The 12,131-nt window shown below is 45.6% G+C and overlaps 1 protein-coding gene across 1 annotated transcript; it reads right to left on the bottom strand.

Annotated features, from left to right (window-relative positions):
• Nucleotides 1–569: 569 nt before the first annotated feature.
• On the bottom strand, nucleotides 570–11,571 carry LOC142571038 ((3R)-3-hydroxyacyl-CoA dehydrogenase-like). Its single transcript, XM_075679338.1, has 3 exons — nucleotides 11,249–11,571; nucleotides 3,960–4,159; nucleotides 570–1,039 (listed from the first exon to the last, which is right to left on the bottom strand). The coding sequence occupies exons 1-3, from the start codon at nucleotides 11,544–11,546 to the stop codon at nucleotides 638–640; spliced, it is 900 nt and encodes a 299-aa protein (XP_075535453.1). The 5' UTR covers nucleotides 11,547–11,571; the 3' UTR covers nucleotides 570–637.
• Nucleotides 11,572–12,131: the final 560 nt, after the last annotated feature.

Genomic DNA, 12,131 nt, shown 5'->3' with positions numbered 1-12,131 from the left:
CAAGTGTTAGATGAAGCGTCACCTCTACTTGGGCCCCCTTCCAATTATATCAAAGTGAAAGTTTCTTTTCCAACACTCCCATATTTCGCTTACCGGGGCTGCTAGTGCGATCTTGCTGAATATCGCACACGAAAGATAGCAATCAAATAAAGATGTGGTTGGTAAGTTAGCGCGGGAAATAATTTCACGTTATTTTCCTGTAATTATCCTTGTGTTATGCAAAGGAGCATGAACCAATTCAAGCGAATTCGACCCGTTATTTTAATTGCTGCACAGTTCCGAAGTGAAGATTCCAGTTTCCTTTTCCTGAACCAGTTTAAAAAAAACTTTCAACTTCACGGCAAAAAAGGTATGTAAATTATAAACATAATCAGTAAATGCCTCTTGCGTTACAAAATGTGCTTATGCGACCCTCACACTTCCTTATCATTATGATAGACTAAGGCAGCTAGCTAATTAAAGAACTTGTCTTGTGCCAAGGCGTGCCCTGACAAGGTTGCTGTTTTCTGCTCGCGGTGGTAGTGATGCATGCCTGATTGTAATGGTAAAGGGGACAAGTATGGAAATTGATGACACTATTCTTATAATATTCAAGGTGCACATTTAATTCATTTACGTGGCGTAGGTCCCGCCTTTATTACACCGTCGCGCCTCCTGAGACTTCAACGGCGGAGCCGACCATGTACGAACTTTCTGGCCCGCATAGGAACGTCACCACCTGCGCCACCTCTCGTGGTTGCGCAGGGCGGCTGAGTGGGATGTTAGCGATAAGCTGCTCCTTCTCTTCCACAGTGAGGTTGTCGGAAAGGGGCGTCTTCGTAAAGCCGGGAAGGACGGCGTTGCAGCGGATGCCCGTGCCTGCAACGTCTAGCGCCATTGACTTGGTCAGTCCCAAGATGCCAGACTTGGAGGCCACGTAACTAGCAATGCCCCTCATACCGCCCTTGGCCACGAGGCTCGACACGTTGACCACGGCTCCTTCTTTCACCCCGGCAGCCAGCATCAGGCGGATGCCTGCGCGGCTCATAAGGAATGTTCCCTGCAAGGAAAGTCAAGTTAATACCTCTTTAGAAGCAAGAAAACATCAGTGAAGATCGACAACTTTCTCTTTTGAGGGACATTTGATTGCGGAGGTTTGGTATGGTGTAGATTACTGACGGTTTCTTCTTTAGCAGGAAATATGCGACGATTTTTTCACGACGCTGCTCTCGGATAATTCAGAAGATACCGTACCCATTACCAGCACATTCGAACTACTGTATCGGCTTCGTGTTGCATCTGCTTTTTGCTTGGTTGCTGTATCTGCGTCATAAAGGCAACCTGGGCCTCTGTAAAACTGCCTATGCAGCTTTTAGCCCAGATTACCATCCGGTGTTATCTGGTGAATTAAGGGAATGAATGAATGAATGAATTGATACTTTCATCATCATGACTTCAGCTTTTTTCTCGAGGAAGATGTTTTCTAGCATACAACCTTCGTGGCGAAAAAAGAAAGCACGGTGCCCACGCTTGAAAGCTGACCCTTATATGACTATATCTGATATCCGATCGTGCACTACTCGGAAGCTCTGAAGGGTTGATGCAATAAACAAGGCAATAAAGCCAATAATAGAAATTTTGTCTGAGCTTTGCCACCATCGTGGCTCAGTACGGAACGCTCAGCGATATGTATTTCTCATAAAACACCCTAACCCTCCAGCCTGTGAATATTCGTAAAATTAATAAATAAATATATATATAATTAAATAAATAAATAAATAAACGAATTCAATACAAGTATTCTGCAAATACCTTCCCAACTGAAATGTGAGTGTTTCAGCGAAAGTAATACTTGAAAAGTGAGAATCGCTGCCCGTGTAGAAAGGGACAACCAAAAAAAAGCGTACGAAGCACACGAGCGGTGACTTCAAACAATGTATTTTGGATACACCGAAACACCTTCATAGAAGCACGCAGAAGAAAGAAATCAGCAAAAGAGGAAGTGTTGTTTGGTTAGTTTCCTTATCAGCTCTAAAGTTGCTTTTAGCGTTTTTGTTTGTTTCTTACTTACATGCTTGTGTATAGGATGTTTATCATGCTCCGGATGCTCGCTGCAAGTCGTCATGTACCTGTGTGTTAATTTATTATTTCCTCTCATGGGGGGTCGCGCTGTAATGTTCCTTTATCAAGAACATCCAGTAAAACGCCCCTAGTTCTTGGCTCAACTGGCGAAATGGTGTGTAGACCTTGCGCACGTCGAATAAACATTTTTTATTATATTCCGCATTACATTTTAAGCCAGAAATGTCCGCTAAGACATAAGCGACGACGAAAGCGAGGAAATTTTTATAATAGTGAACTATCGTGAGAGTGATACGTTACGATGTGCCGCAAGAAAAGCATCCGGCAAAATATCTCCAAAACTTATACTTCGTACTCTTCGTCGTTTTCTGAACGGCTTCACCTAATGTAGATAGGTCAGCTAAATGTGATAGTGACGCCGCTTTTATGAGCCGCGAGGTTGTATAGAGTAGGATTTCTCAATGTCGACTTTGGTTCTGAGGGGAATGCAGGAGTCGAGCGTGCAATAATGCACGTTTGGCCGATTTATTATTATGCCTACTTTCAGAACCGAAACACGCCGTAGATTTTTGTCACCGTAAGTACCAATAAGTGCGAATGTTACAATTGAAATGTTGCATGTTTATAGTGATGTTTAGAAACAACCACAACAAACAATGCAATTTCTAGTAACAGGTTCATGAAACAGTTCATGTGCTAGGGTCCTCTAACGTAAAACTATTACAATATGTTTTCATTACAATCTTCGGAAGTCAATTTTGCGTAAACGCTAACGTAAACATCGAGCGGTTACTCGAAGGCTGGTCTGAACGTACCAATAAAGCGCTCTCCTCCTTTATACAAGATCAGTTTTGTTTGCTTTGAAAACGAATAACATTGCCTGCACTGAGACACTTGTCTATGTAATTGGCTGACAAGAGGAGAGGAGCACACTCAAGTGGAGAAGAATTCGATGAGGCCGAGCCAATGCACTGAAATTTGATAACCGGATGAAGAGGGCAGTGCCGGCATCTGTGATTGGTCCGCTTATGTTGCGGTGGCTGGTCGAAAATTGCGACGGCTTGTAGCGGAAGGTAAAGAATGCCACTAGAACGGATCCTCAGAAAAGAATAGTTGGAAAAACGAGGTTGTAAACCTGCTGAAAGTGCTCGCAAATGTTACACGGCCTCGCAAAAAGCTTTGTTGCATGCAAATTAATCCAAGCTCTCCTGCAAGTGCGAGTAGCGATTGCCTGAAGCATCGGCGGCAGCCATATTTTATTCCTTACTGAACGAGGCAGCCCGCGGCTATTACAAAGAAAACTAAATTTTGTTCAGCATATTAATGCATTTTTAACGCGCACACGTCACTTTGACATGATGAGTTCTCGCCGTTTTTTGACGTCGCGTGACAGGCAGGTTAAGTGGGTGCAGCCCGAAAACTTTTGACCAATAGCCGATGTCTCACGGCGAAATATCAGCGAATCAGAAATAACATTTTCCTTTTGTTCTTTCCAGTCATGCACAATCACTGTGTTCTCGTCATATCAGATGGGGAGCTATCGCGGTTTTCGTGGCGTCGCGTGATTGACAGGCGAAGTGGAAGTGGTTCAAAATGTTTTTGAGCAATGACAGACGACTGATTCCAAAATTAGAACAGAAACGTTTGGAAAAGCTTTACGTTATAGCACCTTTAGAATGGATCGTAGGCACGGGCACCGGAAAATTACAAAAGAATACATGTTACAAGCCCGAATGGGACAGGCAACCGTAAACAGCTCTTACGTACAAACCTGTTTATTTTCGGCGCCTAATGTTCGGCATGTATACCATTTGACCAATGCAAGAACGTCGACCGTGATGTCCCCGCGCCAGTGTCCCACTTCACATGCAGCAAATGTGTCTATCCTTGAGCCTCACCTTGAGATTCGTTTTCATTATGCGATCGAAGTCCTCTTCGCTAGCGTCAGCAATTGAAGCGAAGCGAGCGCCGGTGCCGGCGTTATTGACGACTATGCTGACCGGCGTGTCATCACTGAACCCTTGAATTTCCTCAAACAGCTTCTCGACGGACGCTGATTCACCCACGTCGACTTGCACAGCGCGGTGGTCCTTGTCACCTGCGATGAAGTGCGCGCAATGCATCGCGCGAAACTGTCGCACTCTATTGGCTTCAACAAAAGTCGTGATGAGAACAGCAGAGCAAATTATACACGACTTACTTGTGGCACAAATGAAACGCACCAACCATTCTCCTCCAAAAATGCTTCAATATCTTCATAAAAGCACAGGTAAAGCGTGCTGAAACAGGCGTTAGTAAATATTAACAAAGCCAAGTACTTCGTTGTTACCTCTATTTTCTTACTTAAATTGTATCGAGCATGTTCAATGTATTCCCCTGAGGGCGGGCACACTCCCAATGAACAGGAATTTCAACGCTGTACCAATTACAGTAAAGAAAATATGTTCTGAATAATTAGTCAACCAATCCTGGACTACGCTTGTACTGCTGCGGACTCTTCTACGCAAATTGCACGCAATAATCTGGAATCCGTTCAAAACCGAATCGTGTGCTTCGTGCCTGGCAATTACTCGAAACCACGCACCATTATTGTAATTAAGCGTCGCCCCAAATGAGCCGAGCTTTGAACGCGCCTAGAACAATTTCGTCACGTATTTTACAGCAGAGTTGTACACCTCTACCCTCCAATACATTTGCCGTGTCCGTGGCCAAAAATAGCCCTTTTCGTAGGCCATAGACAGAAGTTGTGCGATACCGGGCAAACCAACGGATCAGGTGCAGCAGACTTCAAGCACTCCGCCGCTAGAAAAAATAAGAGTATTGAACAATACTAAATAAATAAATATGTCCATGTATATTTTGTGTTTGTAATTCAAGAATAACAAAGATAAACGTGGGCAGATCCCGGAGATTGTGCAATATCGGGCCCACCCGTCGTGGAGGGGAGCCTGGCATCAAGCATTCTGCCCCTAGTAACAATAATAATGAATAAATATAAACGAAATAACTCAATCAAGATGCATAGTTCCAAGTCGATGGGTAAACTGGAATCCTTTGTGAACAGTACATGGACTCACAATGAGGAGGCATTGTCATGTACGCAAAGGAAAGAAAATGTATGTACGACCACGCACCCTTGACTCGCAAGAAGACAATGCCGCCGATTGTGGGGAGGCGTGTGCCATACACACGAAAGACATAATTGTAATATCCACTGTGTATTTATCTCCAGGCCAATCCAAGTGTGATATCGAGAAGTTCATGACTAGGCACTTTGCATGGTTTAGCCGTGTTGAAAATACTCCTGTGATTATTGTAGGAGAGTTCAATCAAGATATTTCAAAACTATACAAGCAACAGTTCACTCAGTTTGTACAAGAAGAGTTTGGTTTGAAGCACCACACCAATCCAAGTCACTCAACAACTGTACAGTGTCCGTGTATAGATTTAAATTTGGCCAAGATTCGGACTAATGTTGTAACAGAACCAAGCAGTGTGTATCACAGTAACCAGAAAGCTATCGTCACTAACATTACCAATTGACGAAAATAAATACATGTATTCTTCTCTAACCCTGTCTGATGTACTACACCTTCGCTGGCCATTCGCCTTTACAGAGTGGAATGGCTCCTTAACTTTTTTAACCCGCAACATCTTTATTCATACAGTTGTGACCGAAGTGGGTAACTGCAACAACCGACGTATGCTACAAAACCTCGCGATCACCCTTTCAAGACACGGGAAATATTCGCACGCGTTCTTTAGCCGTACAATCAAATCGTGGAAGGGTGACTTAAGTTTATATATTTTAGGAATATCATTAAGGCATATCTGGCTTTATGGCCTTATGTATACGGCGCAAAAATTGGCAAGCACACAAATAACATTGCGCCCGGAGATATCAATGCTGCGCAGCCATAAATATTGCTGTATTTGTATTTGCCTTAGCTATTTTCATCCAAAAGCTTCATTCAAGTCAGGACTCCTAAATAAATCATGTATGAAAACAATGAGATATTAGATATCACTGGTGAATAAGATTCTTGTAGAGCGTCTAGCACGAGACAACACGCACCTCATGTCGTCTGCATGCAATCTGATTAGGAGAACTCACGCAGACGACATTGCCACAGTTTTCGTTCACAAAATAGCAAAAATGACATATCGCGAAATTACGGTGCAGTGGTTGCATGTAAGCTTACTTATTGAAAAAAATTTTTTTTCATCCCCCCCCCATTCACATTACAGTTGTCACACTTAGTGTACCTTACTGGAGGCCTTGTTAAATAGTCTTAGATGGCGCCACGGTGCTGAACCCATAGAGTTTGGTACAATAATTACTTGAAGGAACTGTGACGCTATTGTCTACTGCCACGGCAAACGCAGCTGGTTCCGCCACCATGAAAATGATCCTTAGTACATGAACCTGCCTATACCTCCAACTTTCTGGCTTTTAAACGCATTTGCGACTTTTCAAACTAATCATATTCAAGAACAACAGCAATACATGTATATAAATATACTTTATGAAAACTGATCGATAGAAGGATTCGAACACAGAACTTGTAACGCAGAAGCGCTGCATTGAAGCCATCATGCCACAGACGCACGAAGAAGCGGAGCCGTTCCAATTGTCAAGGATTGTGCAGAGTCTTATTTTCTTCTTCATATAAATAAAGTATACATTGTTTTGAAATTTAGGCCAATGGCGGTAGACCAAGCGTAATAATCAAAGCCACCAGGACGTTTGACACAACAAGCACGAACATACTTGCGCTGTTGTGCAATGTTTTTTCACTCATTGCAGCTGAAGACAAAGCGATCGTAAAGTATGAACGCTTTTAAACGTTAAAAAAATGCTATGCTTAATCTATTTTCAAAAAATGACAAGAACATTCTAAAATTTGACTAGTTTCCATATTGTTTTTATTTAACAATGCAAGCATGGAGGCATCGATACTTCATGAGCAGGGGCAATCTTGGGCGTCGCTTTGACGGTACTCGCGCTGTCGCAGACGCATCTGAAAGCTGTCAGCGTAAATCGCTCTACGAGGTGCGCGGCAGAGCGATCTTATTCGCCCCATTCGCGCCATGTGAAACAGGCTTAAGGCGGCTACCTTCGTGCCTTGAAAATCGCTGCCGTATGCCGCATGTCCTAGCAACGACTACATAAGATGTTCACAAAAATAATTTGTCATAGAGTATTTTATTGTTTGTTCACGGAGTTCAATAACCAGGGACATCAGCCTTTACCTGTCATTTCCCAAGGTGACTAGATTAAAAAAAAGTGTTACGAACATTTAACTGAACGCTATAGGGGGCATCTTGTAACAGCTGTAATTGAAGACACCAATACTCAGAGCATATACTTAGCTGGAAACGTTTTTTATGACGACCACGATAAACATGCACTAAAGTGCAGCACGATACGCGTTGCTGTTCCAGTTAATACTGTTTTAATTAGAGCACTTTGAATTTCGCTGCACATCGCACGTACTTACTTATCAAGCCTGGCGCGTGGCAAGGAGTTTCTAGCAAAATCTTATTTCTTGAGCTAAGGCTTACTTACGTTGTGTGGAGTAACAAGCCATCCCCAAATTTCCCAAATTCCCCAAATAACAGGCACGTACAAGATTCTTAGTTGAAAAATTCTTGATACTAATGACATTTTTGTAGGGCATGATTTGGTGTCGGCTGCTGCTATAAACATTTGTAAATATTAATCGTCATTTCACCTGAAACACTTTCTTTTTAGTACTCGTAGAAAATCGTTATACGCGTTGTGGTCGTGTGTTCTACATCTGACAGCGGCTGGCACAAATCCTAGAAAATGTACAGTCGCGGTATAGAGTGCGCACTCCACAGCTCCGGGCGCAGAAGCGGCTGCGAGGGCACACCGCGGCGCTGCTATCTCCATCGGGCGCCTGCTTTAAGGGCGCGCCATAGAGTAACATAGTCTACCACAAGAGCGGACACTCGGGCCGTTTCGCGGCCTAGCTATGGAGCTTCGCCGATTCCGCTAGGTGGCAGAGCCTATCAAGAAAAATGCGGCTGTGGCTGCGGCTACCGGCTTGACAGGCGGCATGACCACTGGGCACGACCCAACATGTGCGAAGCGTTGTCAGACTGCTCCGCCGGGCACTTTCTGTAAAATGCACCTGAGCATCGTTGTTGGGTTCTTCTGCCAGCGTCAGCTTCGTCGCCGTTTCATAGTAAGGCCACAGCAAGTTCTTTTGCGCGTTGTTAACGACTTATTCTCTTCGCATTTCCTTATGTCACTGTTAGCCGCATGAACGACTGACGGCGGCCTTGCAGCCATGAACAGCTGCTGCCCACTTGCTACGCTGAGTTTCGTTTCGTATCCTTTTTTTTATGCGCAGCAATGAGCGATGATGCTAGCGATAACAGCGATGCGGCAGCGTCCGAGCTGCAATGCACGCTCGATACAATGACAAAGTTAGAAAATAAAATAATATGGTTCGTTAAGAAATGTGGCCTATGAACACATGCCGTTCGGGGCAGAGAGCTTTAAGATACGCGCGGCGACTGCTGAAAAGTATTCTCTACTTCTTCAAAAGAAATGTAGTTATTTCTAAAGCGGTACACGTGCAATATTTGCAGTATGGCAATAATGCGCTGTCTCCCAACCTCTGTAGCAGGCTATGTGCGCTCGAGCGTTGTTAGCTGTTCTGCATTGGGCTGAAAATACGTGTTTTCATGTTTTAATTATGTATGGAGTCGTTACCGTAGAAAGTTCCTTGTTTCCTAGCCTTTATAACAGTGCTTCCTTAGCCAAAAAATAAAAAATAAAGTAAAAACCGCATTGCATGAACGAACGCACCATCTCCATTATAAAGCTTTGCAGGGTCCAATGTTGCCTATACGAAGGAATGTAGCATCTACATTCAATAGCTTTGAAGCCTCCAGTATTGCTTACCTTCTGTCTTTCATTCAACGTACAGCAGGAATATCCACCATTTCCTCAAAATACACTGCATAGCCAAAGGACATCACGCATACTCAAGGGCAACATTCCAAGTCTCAGAAAACGATTGCAAGGCTTCGAAGACAGCAGGTGAAGACCCCCAACATAAAGTGCTTAATTTTCAGGTCTTTAATGACGGACACACTGACTTACACATTTGAGATGAAGATGTTGGTGCGTGCTCAACTATTTTTTGCAGCCATTTTATTTCGGCACGCTACCATTCACATAATTTTGCTGCCCTTATTCACCCTCCTTCGCAGAAGTACAAGAAAAAACGTCATATTTTTTTTTCTTTCTAAAACAATCCCATATAAGCAAATTAATTGCTGTCGTGAATTTGCAGTTTTCTTTTTTCATTATCTGGATTGTTGCAACATGTCTTCTATGTGTTTTGCTCGTGCAAAGTTATTGCCATCACGCCATTCGTTTCCGACTATTCTCCATTTACCGGTGTCACACGACCACTTCCGACCGCGAACAAGTCCGATCCGGATTGAAATTCGCGACTGATATTGGCGCCATCGCGCAGCTTGTGCAAAAGAACTAATCGTAACCGAGAAATTGAAATCGGATTGGGCTTGATCGCGTTTAAAAGTGCGCCTTGTGACACCCGTATTACTTGCATTTCGCTGTTTCTTCCCGTTTTCATGTATCTGCCTCTTACAGTCTTGCTGCAATAAATTGTCTGCTATTTTCGTGTTCTTGACTGTGCAGCAAGCTCATTTATATTTAAGGAACACGGCACATTTATTTACAATACACGTTTTGGCGTGACTTACTAGACGTACAATATCATAAGCGATAATGATGTACTTCCTCAACAGTTGGCATGATTGTTGCGCTAGGTTACAGCCTGAAACAGCAAATATGAATTTAAATAAAACTAACATGGAGTGAAACACCTTGGCGCGCTCGTCGTCACAACATATAAACAGCGGCACAAGCGCCTGCATGAAATCACGCTATTTAAACAAAGGTATGGGTCACAAAAAAAAAAATACAAGAAACGAAACTGAAATTGGAGCCTCCAAGATTCGGCAGCGTACGCGACTATCTTGGAGGCTGGTTCGTTCGCCGATTCCGCTAGGTGCGCTGAGAGCCAAAGTCGGCCGCAGGCGCCTATGGGAGTGTCCGCTCTTGTCGTATACCATGTCGTATACTATGTTACTCTATGGGCGCACCGAGTGACGACAAACTTCGCCCTCACCCTCGTGCCGCCGCGTCACCCGCTTGATAAATTTCAAGTGCGGCGCTCAGCTGTTTCGCTGCTCAGGGTCAGTGCACAGGAGGGCGCTTCCATTTTGCTTCGTTCGCCGCGCTGCCGTAGTTGTTGGCACGGCGACGGCTTCCGCGCGTGGCTGGCAGGTTCGGACAGTTTCTGCAAGGTGAGCCTAGTAACGCTAGCGCCTTAAACGAGCATGGTACATTAGACAGCACGGACGTTGGCACCAACAAAGTGGCGGCTCTTTGCTCGCTACTCCTATGCGCCAGCGCCTTGCCATGGCGTCTTGCGTCGAGAGCCTGCATGCACGTGCGCCGTCCGTTCAAGCGCCAGGCACGGGCGCGAGGCGCGCGTAAAAGCGAAGCGCGAACCCTACTCGGGCACTGCTAGGTATACGTGCCGTGAGCTTAGCTGAACGTCAGAACGCGCGCCTGCCGGAGCCGGTCCATGTATGCAAAGGAAGCGAGCAGGCGATGGTGTTGGAAGGCAGGCGCGCATAGCAAGCGCGCCAACTGACCGGACGTCAGCTACGAAACAGCCGAACGCCGCACTTGAAATTTATCAAGCGTTTGACTTGGCCGCACGAGAGGGAGGGCGAAGATAGGCGTCACTCGGTGCACCCTCGCAACAAGCACCCGATGTAGATACCAGCGCCGCGGCGGTGACCCCGCAGCCGCTCCTGCGCCCGGAGCCGTGGGCCGCGTGCTTTTGACGGCGACTTCACCACATTCATACCCTGCATCACATAACATAAGGTCCACCACTCTGCGACACTCGCACAGCAAGTAATCTAACCGCGAGCGCGTTTTACGTTGCGGCTATAGCACGCGTGATAATACACGATATAGCTGCTCTGTCTCTCAGTAAATCATCGCGCGATAATGTGCTGCGTGCCTCTTGTGCGAGGCTTTCATTCGCAGGTAAACTTGACCAAAAGGCGGCAGAAAAAAGCAAAGTAGCAGTGTGGCAATACGAACCAGGCAGGGAGTTCGAGACCTTTTGAGCCGCTTCGAAATTGATGTCAGCTACGACGACGCGGGCACCTCTTTCGGCGAGCACATGACAGATGGCTTCACCGATGCCGCTGCCTCCTCCGGTGACTACTGCAAGGCGCCCCCAGAATTCTCTCTCGGCGGACATGCTCGTGTGTTCCTCTCTAGACAGCGTCTGCCCCGACTGCACTGACCACGGTGCTAGGGCCCTCGTCTTGCCTGCTGCCTCTCTGTCGCTATATTCTCTGCCACTGCACCGCTCCGTATCGCCGTGATAAGCCATCTCACTCGTTTTCCCATACTTGAGCTTGTTTGGGCTGGCTGCTAAGTAGCAGCTGTGTTCTTTATTTTTTGTCGTACGCCGCCTCATTTCCATACGAACCGCTGTGTCGCCACCGTAGGCCCTTTCTCTCGAAGTCGCTTTTTGGCTGCGTCATTCCTTGGAATTGTTGCGAAAGAAAGGCTCACAAAACGGACCAGGATGAGAAAGCGAGTTCTTTCTTTTGTTTCACATCGGCGGCCGATTGTTTGAAAGGAACTCACGATGAGCTGTCGTGTTCTCTCCACCCTGCTGTGGCGGCCTTAGTTTGCAGCCAAGAGCAGTAGCAAAAGTGGCTGATAAAATTTACGATGAAGGGACGGTCGCGCTTGAGTGGAAAGAATCCCTCTACGTGCTCCGTGCCTCCCTCCTTGCTATGGCAGCTGTTTGTGAACGAACCGGGGCGGTGACGGCACCAAAGACCACAAACTGGTTTGTTACGTCCGCCGCCAATTAAGAAACCGGCTGTTCTTTCGTGTGGGAGAAAACCTATGGTCAGGCAATTTAGCACAACGCTGACGGCAAGGACGACGAGAAAGATGTCGGTGT

The sequence above is a fragment of the Dermacentor variabilis genome, chromosome 2 (genome assembly GCF_050947875.1).
Source record: "Dermacentor variabilis isolate Ectoservices chromosome 2, ASM5094787v1, whole genome shotgun sequence".
Classification (NCBI taxonomy): Eukaryota; Metazoa; Arthropoda; class Arachnida; order Ixodida; family Ixodidae; genus Dermacentor; species Dermacentor variabilis.
Note: the sequence above shows the minus strand (reverse complement) of the source record. Positions and strands in the feature narration are given on the sequence as shown.

Bases quoted from the DNA above. Each gene is read 5' to 3' on its own strand.
- LOC142571038 (XM_075679338.1), bottom strand. From the start codon at position 11,546: ATGGCTTATCACGGCGATACGGAGCGGTGCAGTGGCAGAGAATATAGC. The intron at 4,160-11,248 runs GTTCGTATTGCC...ACTTCATCGCAG, and splicing joins GGTCTCGAACTCCCTGCCTG to GTGACAAGGACCACCGCGCT. The intron at 1,040-3,959 runs GTGAGGCTCAAG...CTTTCCTTGCAG, and splicing joins TAATGAAAACGAATCTCAAG to GGAACATTCCTTATGAGCCG.